A 21,765-nucleotide genomic window follows, 5' to 3' on the forward strand; every position below is an offset into this window, starting at 1 on the left:
GTTGAGGGTTAAGATATGATTAAGAAATATAAGGAATATAGGCTTAATTCAGCAAAGCACTTAGGCATTCGCGTACATACTTTGCTGAACAGGGATGGACTTGCATGTTTAAGTGCTTTGTTGAACTGGGGCCACAATGATGGACTGAAGATGTTTAAAGTAATACTACTGGATTAAAAATTAATTTTTTCTACCCGAGTTACTAATTCCCTATAGTTATCAAAACCAAAAGTTTTAAAAATCCAATTTACTTAGTTATATTTTGCACTGAATTCATCTTTGAAAGTAACAAATCAGTTTCACATATGAACCAACCTACTCCTACAATGAATACAAACAGTGCAAGGGAAAAATTAAATTACACAGAAAGCTGATTTCAATTAAATTTATTTAATGTAATTAAATGATTGTATCACTATTAAGTTATTAAACTCTACACTTTCATTTTCAAAATACGCATTCTAAATTTTGGGCCTATCATACCCAACAATATCCCTTTAACAAACCAATGCAGAGTTTAATAAAAATAAAATTAAAAAAGGGCAGTTTTTAAAAATTAAAAGTTAGCACTCACCAATGAAGTCGTACAGCATGTAGAAAAGCAGAAAGACCTTCCATGACCAAAAGAATGAATACTGTTAACACAGCAAAGAAGGCTAAAACTGGAACTAACAGCAAGATTCCATATGCTGCATCCACACGAAGGCCCACTCTCATTATCATTGCCCACAGCACTTCTGATAACTCTACAAAACAAATGGTTTCCAAAATTACCTTTGGAAACATATATACATACCCAGGGAGTCTGTTTTAACCAGTCTGCACTCCATTTTCAATTATGTTATTGTGCTAGAATCTTCTGGATCAGAAAATGGAGCAAAAAATGTTCCCCTTTGAGGGAATCTAGTGTATATCACAAGGTGCTCAAGAAACGAAACACTGCACAATAATTAATATTTTTGTAACAGGTAATTTGCATTCACCAGAACACTGAATGAATAGTCTGTTTACTGTATAAACATATGTAATCAGGGCAGGATTATCTAGAGCTGCATATGCTGTTTTGTTCTCTCAGGAAATAGCTAATATAAAATTATGTATTACAAACAGTCTCAGAATAAAATCTACTGCTTACGACATCTAATTTATTAAAACCACAAATCCACTAACCAATACTTAATAGTTACTATTGCAGGTGAACCTAACACAGACCAGTGTTCACTACATTAAGATTTGAGTACCGAGATACACAGTGATCACATAGTTAGTTTTCTAGCCGCTTTAATTTCACACTGCAAAGCCAGCACACCTTTTCAGACAAGGGTATTTTAAAAAAATGTTTAGAAACAATATCACACTCAATAAGATTTTAATAAGCTCACATGCATACAACGCACCACTACTTCATCTGTATTCATTCAGTGTAGCATAAAATACCTATATAATTTGGCTGTGAGACACATTCCTGAAATCAGAACAAGAATATAAAATATGAAAAGGTTAGTGGTTTTTGTGATACTCTCTCATGGTCTCTCAATGAATAATTAAAGGGAAATGGGCAGTGTATTTGGAACATAAATGCCCAGGTTCTAATTTATAATGACACAAATTCAGAAATATACTAGTCCTGATTCAGGAAAGCATCCCTATTTAGGACAGCTCTTAAGCACATACTTAACTTTAAGCCCATCCTTAAATATTGTCCTGAATACAGATGGACTTAAGTACATGCTTAAGTGCTTTCCCGATTCCTGGCCACTAAGGGAAAGACTTTAAATATCACATGACATAATACATCTACAGAACCATTTTAAGAGTTACTAGCTGACAGCCTTCAGATAATCAGGAGTGAACAATGAAGCCATATGCCACATGCAGCACGCCAAGTCACAATTCCACTTTTCAGTATCATGTGCTTTCTATTAGTCCAGGTCAGTTCACTAGGGATTTTTTTAAATGACCAACCAGATAATTTCATAGCTAGGATATTCTAAATGATCAAACAAACAAACAAAAACCCCATACAATATTAAAGTTACATTGGAATACAAAGACTTACGTGCATGAGCAAGACTTAGTGCCCAGAGTCTCAGGTATGAAGCAGTGTTGGAGATGCATCCTAGACAGTATTCAATGGTATGAATAGTCTGATTCATAAAAACATCTGCAAAGTTAAACTAACAACACATATATATGTAAATACACTTGTATACATTAAATCCATACTGTGGAGTGCGACAACGTACAACATGCATTTGCAAATCCACTGTAGGTTTTAGACCATTAAAACAAAAATCTATTTAAAGGTCAAATAAGTTTTTATATAATTAAACCATTGTATAAACTCTGAAAGCTTACATGCTGATTGCACGGATGATAAAATAAAAATAAAAATAAAGGAAGGAAGGAAGGAAGGAAGGTGTAGTTTTCTAGCAGGTTCTCTACTTATATGACCAAATAATATTCTGAAAATGCAAGTAGGCATGTCAATTACGCTGAATGCATCTTATATGAACATACAGTTCTGCTGTACTATAATGTGGTCTATTGGAGACCTGAGTTCTAATCCCAGCTGGGCTGTTCATTTACTGTGTTAAGTTTGGACAAATCACAGACTCTCTCTGCCTCAGCTTTTCCCATCTCTAAAAGGGGGATAATTATTAGTATCAACCTTTGTAAAGCACTCCGAGATCCTCAGATGAAGAGAGCTACATAATGGTAAAGGATAATTATTAATGTAGTAATCTTGAGTTATGTTGGCTAGTTACTAACAAAAACAAACCCACCCAAGACCAGTAATTTTTGCTGTAAATCCTGATACCATTTCTTATGAAACTGTGGTACAATTTGTGAAATGTCTTTCAGTAGCGCTCTCCTATTTCCTATCCATATTAGCCCTACAGAGGATAAGTCTCAAATCTCCCAGTGAGGTAAGTATTATACTAATTTTGCAGAAGAGTAAATTGAGGGACAGAGTTTAGGAGTGTTAATCAACTCCTACTAAAGTCAAAGGCATTCAGATAAGGTCTTAAGTGATTTGCCCAAGATTATATTGCATCAGCGTCAGGAACTTGGAGTACAGCTCAAGACTCCAGATTTCCAGTTCCCACTAATGACAAGAGCACCTTGCCTTCCCACTGTCAAACTACATAACATACTATTCAAAAAATTTAAATCAAGAGCCTTTCCTTTAGAGAAGAGCCCATGAAAAGAAAAGGAGAAAGTTAGAGTATACTCTCCTCTTTGTCTTGACTAAAGGCACCCAAAATCAAGTACCCATAAAACTATGCAAGGGAGCTTTGATGCTGCTTGATTAATTGTACTTTAAAAGGAATGACTGTAGTCTCAGCTGCATGAGGCACTTTGTCTATTTCCCATTATATCAAAACCCAGGAACTCTAGTAAGCTGAACTGATACATTTTTGTGATAAGAAATGCAGCGCAGAACAATCACAAATAACAGAATGTAAATTGTATGCAGCCAACCAATCAGGCCATCTTTATAAAAGTCCCCTAGATGGCATTTTTAGAGGTTCCAGGAACTCAACCTGGTTTAGTGTATGGCAATTTTCCGAGTATCACCCCATACAATTTCCCACTGATAACTTGCTTTTAGGCCATTCTTATTACAGGCAGTAGCTGAAAGTGTTACCTCTTCTCCATCCTCTTCTCTGTGCCCACTGCCTGAAGGGCTGTTTCCTTCCTCCACATCATGTGATCTCAATAGAGAAAGTTCCTCTTCACTTTCTTTTCGAACGAGTCTGTAGCCACTCTGCACAAAATGAAAACAGTATCAGTGTCAGTTCACTAACAAGAATTATTGATGTCACTGTGAAAGTTGCAGCTCTGTTTGTATTTATTTAAAGCAGACATTGCAAAAAAATTAAAATTCTCAGGGCGTGTCTACACGGCAATTAAAAACCGCACAGCTGCCCGTGCCAGCTGACTCAGGCTTGTGGGGCTTGGGCTGTGGAGCTGTTTAATTACAGTATAGACTTCTGAGCTTGGCCTGGAGCCCAGCCTCTGGGACCCTGTGAAGTGGGACTCTGTGAGGTGAGACGGTCCCAGAGCCCAGGCGAAGCTCAGAAGTCTACAGTGCAATTAAACAGCTCTGCAGCACAAGATCCAAGATCCTGAGCCGGGTGTCTGTCTGAAATGTAGAAACACCCTCAGGGCCATAGAAACTGAGAAAGCTGAAGTGGAAAGGCCCTATTATGCAAAAATAGGCATCAATTTTTCTTATTTGCATGGTCATATCAAGCTATAGGACATTTAAGAGCTCAATGCTTCTACATAGTTTCTTAATCTAAGAGAATTATTTTCTTTACCCATATTAACAAATTTAAATGTATCTTACATCTAATGTAGTTAAAAGAATTTTGACAAATGTAACTTGTGAAAATATCTAATTAGTGAGTTTCCCACTGTGGTTTTAAAACTTTATTGTAAACTATCAGTAAAAGTTTTATTCACACATCTACGACCAAGGAAGTGTTACAGAAACAGCCAACAAATATAGCCACAAAGTGTTTCCTGTACTGATTTTGCAGCACTAGCTAAGTGCAGTTCCCAGAACTGCACTAATATCTGCAGTAAGAAAAGGAGTACTTGTGGCACCTTAGAGACTAACCAATTTATCTGAGCGTAAGCTTTCGTGAGCTACAGCTCACTTCATTGGATGCAGTGCAGCTAGCTCACAAACGCAGAAAAGGCCCAATTCTGCAAATACTCTCAAATCATGCATGCAAGTGTTTGTAGCATTGAGCCTATAGTTTGGAATGACAAAGTGTTATGCAAGTTGAAATTGTTGTAGTCCGATTAAATTAACTTTGCTGTTTTTTAAACGTTTAGGAAATCTATTTGTTAGAAAGGGAAAGGTGGCCAAAATCATAAGGAAAAGAAATTCCATGTTCAGGTTTCTAAAGGCTACTACAAGCAATGAGTAAAATGAAAAAGTTACTCAATAATGCCTTTTTAAAGCTTCCCCAGTATAGTCAATAAAGCTTTTTTAAAAAAATTAATTTTAGCCAAAAGGATTTATAATAAAATACCCTTTAATACACTGCTTGTCAATTTAGAAAATGCATGCTACAGATATATAGTTCTTTCAATACGTACTCTGTACATTCCAATGCCTCGGCCTCCATTGTGCAACCAATACAAATAAAGTGGTTTTCCAAAAAGCATTACAGGAACAGAAAGCATAGCAACAATAAATAAAAATCTCTGTAAAATAACCTGTTTGTGGGAGGGGAAAAAAGAAAAGGTGTTTAAAGAGGAGTTCAGACAACCTCCCCTCAAGTACTTAAATCAATTTTTTATTAATGAGGAAGAAGCAACTGATTTCCTTTAAGGCCCTGATTCAGCATTTGAGAAGTCACACCTGATTTCAGTGGATCTTAAAGACATGCTTAAAGTTAAGCATGCACTTAGGTGTTTTGCTGATTCAGGGCCTTAAATAGCAGTTGTGGGAGTTCATCTTCTGGATTGGCCCCAAAAGACAGGCAAGCTTGCCAATTTCCAAGCTTAAAAAGATTCTTTTGGTACACAGAATAGCATTAAAAACTAAAAAAGAAGAGAGAGAGTCTGTGCTCTGTTCTGCATCCCTTTTATTAAAGAGAATCAAAACTAGCCTGAGTAAGGAGTACAGGATTTTGTTCTAGAAATAGCAAGTGTGTTCGGGTTTTTTTTTAATCTACATGAAAAGCTTAGATGAAGTTGAAGAGCAAAATGCTCAGTCAGCCATAATGGATGTGCTTTTTATTCATTTATCTTTTAAAATAATCCTGATACAACCTCTTTACTGTCCCTACACTAGAGTCAGACATTAGCTTAATTTAACATTCAGATAATACTTTTTGTTCAATCACGCTATTAAAGAACATGATCTTCTGAATTCTATCAACCTCTTTTCAGTTTATAAGAGTAGTACTAACCTGTCCTGTATAAAAGGTGTCCATTCCACTAGTGGGAAATAGAAACATGTTAATAAATTGAATCAGAATACTGGGAGCAGATCTGGAGTTTTCTGCAGAATAAGCTAGCCACTTAAAGATTATCATAAATACAAGATACCCGAAGATGCACAGCATGAATAAAAGTTCAGGAAGGAAAACCAAATAAATATTGTGCTTCTTCCTGAAATACCTAAAAAAATAAAAAAGGAAAAAGAATTAATGATGAACAACCTTTACACAGAAAGATCACATATAGTGTCCAATTCTATAAGGTGCTGAGAGCCCTCAACCCCTGTGGCATCAATGGAAGTTGAGAGTGTTCAGAAATAGAAGTTATGAGCCACATCCTGATTCTTTGAACTCAACAGAAATTTTACCATGGATGTCAGTGATCTCAGAGCCTTAAGAGAAGAAGCTAAAGTCTTTTCAAATAAAAGAAAACAAAAATTATTGCAAACGGGCCTGAATCCTGCACACACTTATGCAACTAGTTAATTTTAAAGAACTGAATCATCCCATTGATTTCAATGAGACTACTCATGACTTTAGTTTAGCATATGCATATTTGTAGGATTGGGGCCCAAGTAACAAAAAGAACATTAATGTTTCAAATAAAACCAAGGCATTAACAATGTTACACAGAAGAGGTTAGGAGGGGCCCAAAAGTGGCAGCTCCAAACCCACCCTTCTCTAGAAGCACGATACAAAAAAATCTCACTTCTCAAAGGCTGCAGATTTTTCTGTATAACTCTGGCCTTTCTATATTTTTCCAAGGAAATCAGGATCTCAAGGAAAAACTGACTTGTTTTTGTAAAGCAATTTTCATTGTGAATTCACATTGCCTTTGCTCAGTCCTCAAAAACATTCCAGTTTCTTCCAATCTCAGATAAACATTGATCAGAAAGTGTCACATTTATTTGCTTGCATGTGTTTATTGCCACATTCATTTAGCTTTAACTTCCCATACTTACAAGTGGTTAAAGACCCCCAGAATAACTCCAAAAGTCATGTGAGTCACTCCAAAAATCACAGACATTTTCATTTTGAAAGAATTTAAAAAACTGAGACGGTTGCTTGCCAGGTTCCAGATCTGAAGGGAAAATAAAAAATAAGAGAGAAATGAATAAGATGAAATAGACTTTCCTAAAATGACTAGTTTGGGGTGTAACACAATCTCTCCTCAGGAAACCTGGGATACGTCTACACTGTAATTAAAAACCTGCAGCTGACCCATGTCAGCTGACTCAGGCTAAGGGTTCAGAATAACAGCCGTGTTAGTCTGTATTCGCAAAAAGAAAAGGAGTACTTGTGGCACCTTAGAGACTAACCAATTTATTTGAGCATAAGCTTTCGTGAGCTACAGCTCACTTCATCGGATGCGTACTGTGGAAAGTGTAGAAGACCTTTTTATACACACAAAGCATGAAAAAATACCTCCCCCCACCCCACTCTCCTGCTGGTAATAGCTTATCTAAAGTGATCACTCTCCTTACAATGTGTATGGTAAGGAGAGTGATCACTTTAGATAAGCTATTACCAGCAGGAGAGTGGGGTGGGGGGAGGTATTTTTTCATGCTTTGTGTGTATAAAAAGGTCTTCTACACTTTCCACAGTACGCATCCGATGAAGTGAGCTGTAGCTCACGAAAGCTTATGCTCAAATAAATTGGTTAGTCTATAAGGTGCCATAAGTACTCCTTTTCTTTCAGGCTAAGGGATTATTTAATTATGGTGTAGATGTTTGGGCTTGTCTATATCTCAATTCAACAGCCCCGCAAGCCCAAGCCTGAGTCAGTTGACACAGGCCATCCAAGGGTATTTAACTGCAGTGTAGACATACCCCTGGATTCTAAGTCCAGCTAAGATCCCAAGCAAAAATGAGTTTGAAGAAACTAGTTAAATCTCTCTCTGAATCACTAGAAGAGGATATCATCCTCAGTGGAGAAAGGGGAAATGGAAATCTGCATTTACTCATAAAATGTACCCTTATGTTTTGCCTGTATAATAAGCAGTGTCAAACTTTTAACTTATGAGCTGTAAAGCATTGATTATCACAAATGGGTAAATTTAAAGAAAAAGCACCAACCGGATCTATGCCAAAGGGATAAATTCCACTGAACACGCCAGTAACATTTGGATCCAATGTCAAATATTGATTAGACTTCAAATCGTCAAGACTGTGGCAAAAGAAACACAATCAGATCCTGTTGCTTAAAAATAGTAAGCATGTATTACTTTCAGCTCTGCAGAATGTCCTTCCTACTTTCTTGTTTAGCAGAAAGAGAGAAAATAAATGGCTGATCCAAGGGTTGAGGGAAGCATAAAGGGATTTCTAAGCACAATAATAGTAAGATAAACAGCCAACATATCAAATTGTTCCCAGGTAAATTAAGTACTGATGATAATTGCAAGAATGGCAACCCTCGAAAACGCTTTTCTATTTATCCACAAAACACGTGCAGTGTCAGCATAAGTTCCCTCATACAATATAGGTCAGCTCTGATCAGAAAGGACACCACTATAGGTGAGATATATGTAGTTCAATAACCATTCAGTTCTTGGCCTCTGTTGAAACTGTCAACAAAGCAGCTGGTTGTGGTGGTGTTTGTTTAATATGGCTAAATGTGCCCAAGAAATTTTGCTAAAGCTACCAATTTATTTCACATAACCCTCCAAACAGATATTACATTGCAACAACTTATGATCACTCTCAACCTGAGTGGACTCATACTGGTGATCTAGATAGGAAAGGTTCCATATTTCATTTCCAATCCCATAGCCATTTGAAGAGGAGAAAACTACAATGACTGTGGCCATATTAGCCTAACCAGTCTCCTAGCACTAAAAGACCCTGCTAGCATAAGGTGCTTCACAACTCCGTCATTACCTGGCATCTTGACTGCAGTGACAGTTCTAAGACCACATGAGTTTGAAGACTACAAGAGCTGAAGAGTTTAAACTCCATTTTATCTTAAGCATTTCATTTTCCCCTTTTTCCTTTTTTGTTTTTGACAACAAGGAGACGTCCCTGGTTTGTTTTTTTCTATTTTAAGTTTGTGAATGTGTGCTGAGTGTATTTATGAATATTAGTACTTTATGAATATTTGTTTACTAGCATTTTATGAATATTAACCACACGGTGAGGCACCGAAGAATAATCACCAGACTGAAGTTACCCTAGGAATTCTGCTTTGTAAAAAAAAAAAACAAAAAAAAAACCAGAGCCTGCGTGCGTTCCTAATTTTGATAACAGCATTTACAAACTGTCATCCATAATTCTTGCTTATCAAAAGTTGCTAACTATTGCATATTAGAAGAGCGATGTTAAAGTCTGTGTTCAGAAAGGAAACAGAGCAACCACTGTTGAAATCTAAAGTGGAAATTCCAATTTATTCAAGGTCATGACTTAAAAGTAACAGTAATTTGGCTTTGATAATCAAAATATTCAACCTGCTAAACTGACTGCACTGCCATGGGCAAAATCCTACCTGGGGTTTATAAGAAAACAATCTCTTCTACAGATTTCTTATTTTAGGGTCTATAAGAATCGATTTTACTAACTGATGGAGTAGTTTTAATCCACTGTTGTCAATTTTTTTCTTTGACCCTATTTTGATCTTAATTTGATCACTGTATTGTTTAACCCTTAGTTAGTAGAATGTGTAATAGTGTAGCCTTAGTTACATTTTTGTTGGTTTTAATTTTGTTTGCTTATGGCTTTTAATAAACTTTTATAAAAAGTATACCAAGTCATATTTCTTTCAATAAACAACTGGGCCAGAACCATTAAAAATCCTAGTGGATCAGCTGACCCAAAAGGAGTGTAATCAGATCCCCACTAAATTACTCTTTGGTTCCTACTGCTGTTTTGTTACTCTCGGGTTATTCGTAAATGTTGGGTTGCGGTCATTGGTACAGATGCATGTATTTTTAAGACAATAAGCACAGATGTATTTCTTCTCAAGGGAAAGAGACGAGTCTCCCAGCAGTTACACAAATTTTGCAAACAAAGAAAGAGGCGGGATTGGTCAAGAAACATTTTCCAGGAGGGAAAAATAAACTTGAATGCAGTATAAAATACTGAAATGATCCCAAATGACTAGAATTATTGTTTATACGGCACCATAATTGCGCATGGTGCTTTAGACAAACAAAATAATGTGCGTCTGCCCCCAAATAATTTCTCAAGTACTATCGTTCAAAGTAAGGGCATTTTACTCCTTTGGGAAGGATTTAGAACCTCTTAATGATAACATTTTATGAAGGAATTAAACCAGTCTATTTAAGAAGGCAAAACAGAAGAGAATTAGAGTCTTTTCTAAACATTGTATATTTGTTTTAAGGGTATAGTAAACAAAGCATGTCACTCACCGCCAGATATTTTGTTCAAACATTGCAGAAATTTTCCATCCAGAACCAAATATATTTAATGACTTTGAAAAACAGTCATTATAGATCAGGCCAGTGTACACAGAAAACAGACCCATCAACAAAATTATGTATCTCCCTTCAAAGAATGTTTTCATGATCTGTAAATATTGAGGTACAGCATTGTTAGCGAGAGATGTGTGAACTTTCATTATCTGCACATATCCAAAAGGAGCACATGAACACATTAAAGTTACTATAAGTTAAAAATCCATATGAAGAATTATTACAGGGTATAAAGAAAACTAAGACAAAACCAACAAAAAAAAAATCAGACAATCTGGATTGAAGACATCGTTTCATAAATTAGTGCCTCTCTTTAAAGATACCCGATTTGTAGCTCACCTTTCATGCCTTTAATATCAAGTGATAGATTTGCAAGAGTTTTGTCACTATCATTACCTAAGATTTTTACAATAAATGCAGTCTGAAAGTCACATTTTTGCTTTAAACTAAACCTGTATATTTGAGGAATCTATATAGACACATACAGATTCTACACAGACTCACAGAATACAAACCTAGACCTTCTCTCTATCCTGGAGTCATTATACCACCAAATACTCTACTAAGAGCTTAGGTTATTGCTATGACCATTTTTCAAAATGCTAATGTGTTCATTTTTTGTGGTTGGCATTCATTTAATATCACCCTAATATCTTGCAGGCCATATCAAGTCCATGCCTTACTCTGGACTAAGTCTGTCTCTGACAAGGCATGCACTCTCCATACACAAAAAAAGTGAGTCAACACTATACGTGCAAACTGGCTTCATATTTTTGAGGACAATTTTTGTTAAATTAATTAGATTTCAAGTTGACAGTCTCTTTAAAACTATCCTGCAGCAAGTTTCATTTATGTGTAATGAAAATTTACAAAAACAATGGAAGAAATTAGCATTTAAAGTTTTCATTCTGTCCTCAAGTCAGCCCACTGTGACTAGGTGCACCAGCACACATTGAAAAAAAATCAATGCAACTGAAAGTGACCGCAATTCCTCTAAAGCCAATGAACTTTTGCACAAGTATAGCAGAGCAGAATTTGACCCATAATAGGATATTTAATATTTCACAACATTCTGCTATGGCTGAATGAGTTAGAGATGTAGCAGTAGTCTTTAATTCACAATTTGCTTGGCTCAGCTCTTGTCATAAGAACGGCCATACTGGGGGAGACCAATGGTACCTTGAGCCCAGTATCCTCTCTTGTGACAGTGGCCAACGCCAGGTGCTTCCGAGGGAACAAACAGAACAGGCTATCATCGAGTGATCCATCCCATCGTTCGCACCCAGCTTCTGACAAAAAGAGGCTAGAGGCAGAGGATGGTGTTGAATCCCTGACCATCCTAGCTAATAGCCATTGATGGACCTATCCTCCATGAACCTATCTAGTCCTTTTTTGAACTCTGTCATAGTTTTGGCCTTCACATAGCCTGGCAACAAGTCCACAGGTTAGCTGTGTATTGTGTGAAGTAATACTTCCTTTTGTTTGTTTTAAATGTGCCTGCTTTTGGTTTCATTGGGTATCCCCTAGTTCTTGTGTTATGTGAAGGAGTAAATAACGTTGCCTTATTCACTTTCTTCACATCAGTCAAGATTTTATAGACCTCTATCATATCTCCTCTTAGTTGTCTCTTTTCCAAGCTGAAAAGTCCCAGTCTTTAATCTCTCCTCATACAGAAGCTGTTCCAGACCCGTAATCTTTTTTGTTGCTCTTCTCAGTACCTTTTCCAATTCAAATATATCATTTTTGAAATGGGGGAACCAGATCTGGACACAGAGTTCAAGATGTGGGCCTACCATGGATTTATATAGAGGCCTTATATTTTCTGTCTTATTACCTATCCCTTTTCTAATGCCTCCTAACATTGTTATTTTGACTGCCGTTGCACATTCAGCAGACGTTTTCAGCGAACTATCCAGTGACGCCAAGATCTCTTTTTTGAGTAGTAACAACTAATTTAGACCCCATCATTTTGTATGTATAGTTGAGATTATGTTTTCCAGGGTGCATTACTGTGCATTTATCAACACTGAATTTCATCTGCCATCTTGTTGCCCAGTCACCCAATTTTGTGAGATCCCTTTGTATCTCTTTGCAGTCTGCTTTAGACTCGACTATCCTGATTAATTTTGTACTGTCTGTAAATTTTGCCACCAGTTTACCCCTTTTTCCAGGTCATTTATGAATATGTTGAAAAGCACTGGTCCCAGTACAGACCCCTGGGAGACACCACTATTTACCTCTCTCCATTGTGAAAACTGACCATTTAGTCCTACCCTGTCAATTAAAATGTGTTTATTATTTATTTATATTACCATTTAAACAACTATATTTTGAAAAGATATGCGCCTCTAGAAGGAGATTATCACAACGTGCAAGCTAGGAAATCCCAAGAATAATTATCACTACTGCCATCAGTACCACTACAAATTTTTAAAAGGAAATAAACTCTCCTCTTGTAGCTAGATTCTGACCATGTTTCTTTATCCAGATGGACCAGAGTGAATAGTAGCCTTATCAACCAAAATTAGTATCTTATATGTGCGCAAAGAACAGAGTTTTCAGAAAAACAACAACTGTCCTATTAAAATTATCTAAATACTGTTTTGTTTGGGATTTGGGGGAAGGGGAGTGGGGGCTTACCTCATCTTGTGATCGCATTAGTCTAGGGTGGTTTTCATAAAGTACCATCAAGAGGGCAAAGATAAACATTAGGAGACCATGTCCAAAGTCTCCAAACATAACAGCAAATAAGAAGGGAAAGGTGATGATGGTGTAGAGAGCTGGGGGGGAAAAGAAAAAAAAAAAAAAGCAGCACAATGGTTAATTGCAATCATATTTATTGTGATATTACAATTATCTTAATTTTGCCGAATGCAGTTATACTAAATTAATACAAAGAAGCGGTTACATTCTGTAATGTAATCCTAAAAATGGTATGATGGAGTTCTATTTTTATCATCTCACAGACACTCCATATCAAGTTTGTTGAGTTTACATATTCAAAGATGCTCGAGCTCCCAGCCCCACACACTTAAACTGGGTTGGTTCTGACTCATGCAGGACCACCACTAATGAGGATTCTGCAATTGGAAATTAGTTAACAATTCTGATTATAATGATGCATGAGCAAGAAGAGAATCCAGCTCTCTCCCCATTGTTGTATTGACTCCTCACGGCTAACATGAGCAAAAAATAAAGATTTGTTTTTAATCTGTAAAGCTAGTAGAATTTTATCCTCATTGTCATGCCAGAGATGGCTGCAGCAATGCATACACAGACTCTGTACAGTTATTAAAGTACTTTGGAATCCCTCTGGATGACCGGCTCCATACTTGTGTAAGATCAATACCATAACTAAGGTTTCCCATTTTCATGATCATCTTTTCTTCCCAATTCTTCTCTCACAAAAGCAAATAAATTACCAAGATAATGGGTGGAGATACCATAATTAACTATTGTCACCATTCGCGGTGCTGAGAGAATACATTGGAAATCAGATCTTTCCTTGTTCCTCAGAGCACTATTTGCATTCTTGATAAAATACTGAAAATTAAAAATGGCCATTAACAATAGAATGTAGAAGTCACCATTTCCCCCTTTACTAAGGGCTTGATTCAGCAAGATACTTAAGCATATGCCCTTTTACTGAGGCAGGGAGAAATGAATAAATAATTAATGCAGTGCAAGATTTCATCAACTGTCAGTTGACACAAACCTGGATTAACTTCTCTGTAATTCCCAACTCCATAAGCATCAACAATGTTTTGGAACCCTGAAGTGAACTTATTGGTACGTATTAAAGTTGGAGGCGTTTCTGTTGTTTGTATGGTGTTCATGAATGAAGAGATCGCAGCTCCACTCTTTCTCTAGTTATAGAATGAAAAGGGACAAAAGATAAATTATATTAAATCATACTGAACATGTACTTTGCTAACCCAGAAGAGAAATAATTTTGATTTTGACAATGTCCACTGAAACAGAAATTGTAAGGGACTTATCTTCATAACAGAAACTTACTTTCTTATATCTGAAGTACACTGCAGTTCGAGTAACTTTCAGATCTGCAACAATCTTCAAGTGCACTAAGTCTAACATTTGCCTCTCTTTCTACTAAAAATATCCACAATGACAATTTTATACTTAAATCTTTTTACAGAAAGAGAGTGAACAGTTACAGAATATGAAATTAGATAAGTAACAGACACTTATGAAACAAAGACAAGATTTGCTATTACAAATAGTCTAATTTACTGTAACACCAAGCTTATTCTGATAAAGCTAATTTTATCATTTTTATAATAGGGCCAAATTAGTGCCTTCCAGTCTATCACCAGTCTAGGGTGATTTCACATGGCCTTGTGAGCCAACTCATTCCTTAAGCCCAATCCTGCAGTCCATACTCTCAAAAAAACTCCAACTGATACCAACAGGGGTTCTACCCAATTACAGTGTTGGAGAGGGCCCACAAGGGCCCTTTAACCTCTGTAGGGAGTTACCTATGTCCAGCTCTTTTCCCTCTCAAGTAACATTGTTTTATTTCTTTCCTTATCTTTATTGTTGGCTCAAAACATTCAAAGTTTCGAATTTGTGTGCACACCAACCACATAAAATGACTTACTGATCCTTCCTCGAGTGCTCGACGCAAGTTTGGCAGATCAGCTACTGGGCACCAAACCTCAGCAATTAAACATTTATTTGTGACATCAAAACTGCATTGGTTTAGTACATGATGAATGGCTTTCATCTTCTTCACTTGGATAACCCAGGTATAGATGGATTCTGATGCTTTACATAATACTTGTCGTAAGTAATCCTCAGTTTTATGCAGCACCTTTGTCAAAGGAAAAATTAGTGGTAACTGAAAATGTAGATGAAAGTTTAACTATAGGAGGAGCACCAAAACTTTGCCCAACTATGGGTCATATTCTTAACTTGCTAGGAGCCCCAAGGGCAGACCTAACCTACATAAAGTGGAAGGAATTGCAGCTGCCTTGATTTTAATACAGAGATGCAGACCACAGAGACTATAGTTCTTACCAAATAATGTGCGATTCTTGATCCAAGCAATCCATCACTTGGATCAAGATGCAGCATTGTATGGTGGAACTTGTCATCTGCACAGATCACACTTATGTAGAAGAGGTGGCCAGTTGCAAGTCACAATGGAATTGCTGCTGAAAGTGGTAGTTAATATTATTATGGCTGCCCTTGAACTACAATAAACTGAACCACCAAGATTAAGGTTCTTCCTCTACAGCAGGGGTGGGCAAACTATGGCCCGCGGGACCATCCTGCCCAGCCCCTGAGCTCCCAACCAGGGAGGCTCACACCCAGCCCCTCCCCTGCAGCAACACCGCTGTGCAGACAGTGCAGCTTGCGCCCACCCACCTCCCAGGCTTTGAAATAAGCCTGGCCTGCCGCTCTGAGCAGCATGGTAAGGGTAAGGGTAATGGTAAGGGGGCAGGAGGGTTGGATAAGGGGCAGGAGGCCCCAGGGAGCAGTAGGACGGGGCGCAGGTTTGGGGGGGGAGGGGAGTAAGGAGACAGGGGGGGTTGGATAGGGGGTGTGGTCCTGGGGGGGCAGTCAGGGGACAGGGAGATGGGGAGGTTGGATAGGCGTGGGAGTCCCGGGGGGTTGGGCAGGGTGCAGGGGTGTGGATAGGGGACGGGGGGTTGGATAGGCGTGGGGTTCCAGGGGACCTGTTAAGGGTCGAGGGGGTGGATGGGGTCGGAGCAGTCAGGGAACGGGGGGGTTGGATAGGATGTGGGGTCCGGAGGGGTGGTTAGGGGTGCAGGGTCCTGGGAGGGGACGGTCAGGGGACAAGGACCAGGGGGGGTTGCATAGGGAGCGAAGTGGGAGAGGGCAGATGGGGGGAGGGGCCAGGCTGTTTGGAGAGGCACAGCCTTCCCTACCTGGCCCTCCATACCGTTTCACAACCCCAATGGGGCCCTCAGGCCAAATAGTTTGCCCACCCCTGCTCTACAGGTAGATCTGCATGTGTGGGACATTGGCACCCATGTGAAACTTCAGCGAACTTAGCCGAGCACCACACTGGCATAACAGTAAGATCAGACAAAGCAGCATACATTAGTAGAGTCTAAGTTTTATTTCCTCATCCTCCTTGTGCTGAACATTCTGAAAGTGAAGCCCAATTTACAGAAGCTCATGCAAGGCCTTGGAAAAGTGTGTTGTTTTTTTTCAAGCATGACAACATCAACTCAGTCTTTCATAGTACTATGGAAAGCTAGCTATTTTGCAAAAAAAAAAAAGAAAAAAGAGAGAAAAGAGCCTCGAGAAAGGCTTCATCACTGACCTTTTTCCTTTACTCCCTTTATTTAACACATCAAAATAAATAAGTCACAATGTAATTAATTCATAAAAACAACTCATTACAAAAGAATTAAAAGATAAAGGAAGGTTTTTGAAAATGTAGGCTTAATTCTTGAAGTATATTTGTCATTTTCAGTAAGAGTCTAGTATTTAAATAGTATTTAAAGTTTTGCAAAGCACTCTGGATATATGTAATTTGCTATTAAATATTTATCAACCATCGAAGCACAGTACAACATTAAAAAATTTAATCTCTAACATCCTATTATAGTACATAAGTATTAACATCTCCATTTTACAGAAAGGGAATTTGATGAAGCGGTTAAGTTTCCTGCTAAAGGACACAGCCAGCGCAAGAACATAGGTAAGAATTTAGGAATCCCTGGCTCAAACCCTGGGATCTGACAACTAGCCCACGTTTCTCCTTCTATAACCCTGTTACAATCATTGTCCTTTTTTGAGAAGGTATTTATGTAGGTCAACTCAACTCAGGTACAATATCTAGTTTTGAACCAAGTCATGCTTTTCAAGTGACTTGCTCCTGGTCACATCCTACTGTCTCATAGTCCTTTGTTCTGACTGCTTTACCACACAACTACTACATATCTAAAAACCTCCAGAACCTTTTACCAACAAAAGTTTGGGCACTTGAAAAAAAAAAAAAAAGTTCATAGCATCAAGTTACAGATGTATCAACATAATTAATACTGCAACTATGGGCTAAGTGGTTATCTATGCTCCAATATCTTCAATGAAAAAGGTACTAGTTACATTTTACTCACAACGTGAAGATCCTGAATGCGAACGTTCAGTCCTTCAATAACATCTCTGCGCTCCTCAGTGGTATTGGGATAGGGGTATACATGACAATGATAGCTGAAGGAAAAAAATAGATGCCTGAATTAAACATCCAAGCACTTGAAAAAGATCTGTAAGGTGTAGATCAGCCTTTATGGGTGTGAGTCTTACCTCACCAAGCAAACACGTGAAAAACATTGAGAGGCCATAGATAGGTGATTAATTGGGTTGCTGTACTCACCACCTTTCCCTTTCACAGATCTTGGATCAAAATCTATCTTAGGTCACAAGAAGTTTGGTCTCAGTCCCCATGTGCACTACACCACATAATGTGACATGATTGGCCCTCTTCAGGGCAGTGACTGCCAGAACTAGAGAAGGGCACTGTAGGTAAAGGCTAAGGATTGTTGTGGTTTTGGATCACCTGCAGAGAACTTCGACATGCCATTGTAGTGACTCCCTCCTTCATTCTCAGAATTCACTCCATTCAACTATCCAAATCACCTGAATATTTTTATTAATTTCAGACAAATCACTCAACCTATTTTACTGAGGGTTTTAAAACAGCTCTCTGTATGTTTGATTTAATCATAGTCTAGTCGATAGTTCTCCGGACTGGGAGTACAGTGACCTAGGTTCTCTTCAGAACTCTGCCCCAGACCATGTATGACCTTGGTCAAATCACTAAACCTCTCTGTGCTTCTGTTTCCATTTTACAGATGGGGAAACTAATGTACTTATCCTCCTTTGTAAAGTTCTTTGAGAACTACAAAGGAAAAAGCCTTAGGTATTATTTGTTCCCCCTCTATTGTTTCTTGGCCTGCTTAACAAAGGCAGAGATACTGAACCAAAGAACTGCCAGCGAATGGTTTTAAAACTAAAACAGGAAACTGCAAAAATAATCAAAAGACTGCTGCTTACATTTGACAAAGAAAAAAATAAACTGGACTTACAAAAACACTAAACAGTATACAATTTGACCCATTAAAGGCCTAATTCAACTCCCACTGAAGTCAATGGAAAGACTGGCATTTGACCTCAATGGAAAGTGGACTGGCCCGAAGTCCTTTAGTCAAAATTCAAATGGAAACAATAGAAATGTTAGCATATATCCAGTTGATAGGGTCACTCTTTAGTTGCATACTTAAACTAAATACTTGAGTAGAGATCTTAGATAGAAGGATTTGTGTATTTCTTTGTACATTACATAATTATAAAACTAGATTACAACTGAAAAAATAACAAGCAGAAATAATGAAAATTAAATCTTCAAAAATGTCCCGTGAAGTCAGCATACCCAAGTAATGAAATAGTCACCATAAGCAAAAACTAAACAACATTATTCAATATTCAGTAAAAATGATATTAGTTTTATTTCTCACCAGTCACATATCTTCTTAACCTTCTGGCCAATCTGTTCACCCCAAAAGGATATTAAAAACACGAACCATTTTCTGATTTCACCCTAAAATAAACAAATACATTGATGTTGTTCATTTGAATTATGATTTATAATTCCACCACAATTTGACAATATTTGGTCGCCCGTTACTCTTATTGGTCTAAAAGGCAAAATTTCTGAAGCAAAATAATGCATTTTGATAACAGGAGAAACACCATTAGCAGCATAAAATTCACATCATCTTAAAAGACACCTAAAAAGGAAAATGTGTTAGTGCCCTTTTTTCTTCTTTATGTTAGATTAACACACACCTTTTGGGAGGGAATAAGAGAAATCAATTTTTTTTTTACTCTTTTTCTTATTCACCTTAGAAATATCTGTAGTACAAGAAAAGCTCACCCTTTAAGAACTATAGTGTTACAAATTAGATACATAGCAATATTTTCAATAGCAGACACAGAGTACAGCAGTGTGAGGCAGTCTTAACTGTTTTAGAATCTTTTAATGTTTAAAGTTTAGGAAAAAAATCTTTGTAGATGATCAAACATTCCTTTATTATTGCAATAGCAGATTAAATATTATATATTCATTTTAAGTACTGTATGTGACTGGTTAATAAATACCTGAGTAGTCATTAACGCCATGTACCTTACTCAAGATATCCTGCCATAAAACCATCACCATTCCATGAGACTCCACATATGTCAAGCTGAACTACAGAAACTGCTGATTTTTACTCCTGCAGTGATAACAGGATCAGGACCAACATCTGTTTTGTTTTAATTCCCAAGGATATTGAGAACTCATTAACTTTCCCTTTTTATCTGCTGCCGGATGACCAATTTCTCTTCCCCCGAGAATCATCTTATCTAATTGTATGATGAGTAAACATAATGAAACAGTATCTATGATGTTTACTCACTGTATCTGGATCTTCCAGACATTCATCCAGCTCTGCATAAGTAAGAATGGTATATCCTTTGCAGACTCTCCATAGCATTTTTTCAAATGCTTCAATTTTTGCTTGGTGAACTAAACCAGATATAAATCTATATAAAAACAGACGTCATAAGAGTAAACCAAAGCCCATAGGAAAAGTCAAAACCTAACAATATATTTTCTCTAAGAAGACTAATTATAATAGTTTAGCATCAGAATTTTTATAGAACAAAATGTCATACCAAGCAAATGCTGATCAATTTTCTTTTATTTCCACTCTACAATGTATAATACGCAAGCTTATGCCTAAATAAATTTGTCTGTCTTTAAGGTGCCACAAGGACTCCTCGTTGTTTTTACTGATACAGACTAACACAGCTACCCCTCTGAAACCAACACGCAAATAGTACATTCTACATCGAGAAGAAAAAAATGTAGAGTACTGGTCTGAGCACACATATGCGAACCAGCTCGACAAATTCCCTCTGAACCCAGGGGCAAATTACTCAATTGTTCTGCACCTCATAGATTTCCCATTTGCAAAATGTGATATATACTTCACAGAGGTGTGGTGAGGATTTGTGTTTGTACATCACTTTGAAAATATGTATGTGTTAAGTATTAAACATTTTATCATCTTTACAACTTTCATGTTATTATTACTAGTTCATTAAAATGCTACATAATTACCTTGGGATAAAAAAAGGCCCCACACCAGATCATTACATTCTATTATTATAAGCATACATTGTGCCTAATACAAATGCTTTATCAGTTTAATGAAGATTTTTGGTAATATTTTGGGGCCAGTCATTCTGCTATTAAGTTAATGACAAAATCTGGCCCAGTAAGTCTAAGACACAGTGGGACAGATTCTCAGCTATTATAAATTGGCATTGCTCACTTGAAGTAAATGGAGCTACAACGATTTACACCAGCTGAGGATCTGGCCCAATATTTAGAGTAGTTTTACAACAGTGCATCAAGGCTTGATCTGCCAGACTTGACCAATAAAATTTCTGTTCATATATTTTAACATTACCTACCCTAGCTTGGCACCCAGCCTATGCATACAAGTGTAGTCCACCAAAGGATCATTTTCTAAAGATGGGAATTCCTCATAATTGGCATGTAAACAGGATTCATACTGACAAACAAAAGATACAGATAACTTTCAGGAAGTTCAATATTTTAGTCAATTTGATATCATAAAACCAACTAAAAATTCAATGAAAAAAAAATGTCCCACATAGGATTTCAGACAAGCGAGGTTTCAGGATCTCAGGTGAACTGCCTTTTGTCAGCATTCAAAAATACTGTTGCAAAGATTCTATGACAGTATTGTAACTGCAACTCGTGTACATAAAAAGTCAAATAGTTCATTCATCCAATTTCTACTAGGTTGCAATAAAAGCATTTAAATGACTGGATCCTTAGCCTGTTAATTCTTTAGAGCAGGGGCTGCCTTTTCATTGTGTATGTGTATACAGAGCCTAGCACAATAGGTTCCCAATCCCTGAGTGGGATCTACAGGAGCTACACAATAGAAATAATAAAGGACAAGACACTGCATGTTGTTGTAAAGACTGCCAAGTTATATAATTACTAACATACTTATAAGACAAAATTGTACATTAAAAATACAATCTTCCCTATGTAGTACACTCAGTACCTCAACGGGTCTTTTGACAAAGGCTTGTGTGACCCGCAACATGTGTGTATACTCTGTCAACTCAAGCAGGTTTTTCTTCAACTTTTCTTTGTTTTTAGTCACCTCCCTCAATTCTGTCTCCAGCTTCTGCAACTGTTCCTAAAAAATGGAAAAAGACACTGTATTACTTTCCCTCTCCATTGAAAGTTAGGGATAGTTATTTCTAATTATTGAATGCTTTTTACCAAACATGAT

The 21,765-nt window shown here is 37.3% G+C and overlaps 1 protein-coding gene across 1 annotated transcript in view; it reads right to left on the reverse strand.

Moving 5' to 3' along the window:
- The window catches only part of ATP6V0A2 (ATPase H+ transporting V0 subunit a2), a 31,313-nt gene that overhangs the window by 2,183 nt on the left and 7,365 nt on the right, over window positions 1–21,765 (reverse strand). The window contains exons 4-19 of the mRNA XM_084648846.1: window positions 21,532–21,669; window positions 20,906–21,006; window positions 19,843–19,969; window positions 18,901–18,983; window positions 17,503–17,596; window positions 15,009–15,221; window positions 14,106–14,256; window positions 13,031–13,170; window positions 10,328–10,485; window positions 8,043–8,133; window positions 6,929–7,047; window positions 5,937–6,147; window positions 5,119–5,238; window positions 3,653–3,772; window positions 2,060–2,177; window positions 575–746 (exon numbers count right to left, since the gene is read on the reverse strand). Coding sequence (XP_084504972.1) covers window positions 575–746; window positions 2,060–2,177; window positions 3,653–3,772; window positions 5,119–5,238; window positions 5,937–6,147; window positions 6,929–7,047; window positions 8,043–8,133; window positions 10,328–10,485; window positions 13,031–13,170; window positions 14,106–14,256; window positions 15,009–15,221; window positions 17,503–17,596; window positions 18,901–18,983; window positions 19,843–19,969; window positions 20,906–21,006; window positions 21,532–21,669 — 2,156 coding nt within the window. The remainder of the gene's footprint in view (window positions 1–574; window positions 747–2,059; window positions 2,178–3,652; window positions 3,773–5,118; window positions 5,239–5,936; window positions 6,148–6,928; window positions 7,048–8,042; window positions 8,134–10,327; window positions 10,486–13,030; window positions 13,171–14,105; window positions 14,257–15,008; window positions 15,222–17,502; window positions 17,597–18,900; window positions 18,984–19,842; window positions 19,970–20,905; window positions 21,007–21,531; window positions 21,670–21,765) is intronic.

Source organism: Lepidochelys olivacea, assembly GCF_965140295.1.
Source record: "Lepidochelys olivacea isolate rLepOli2 genome assembly, chromosome: 15".
NCBI lineage: Eukaryota > Metazoa > Chordata > Testudines > Cheloniidae > Lepidochelys > Lepidochelys olivacea.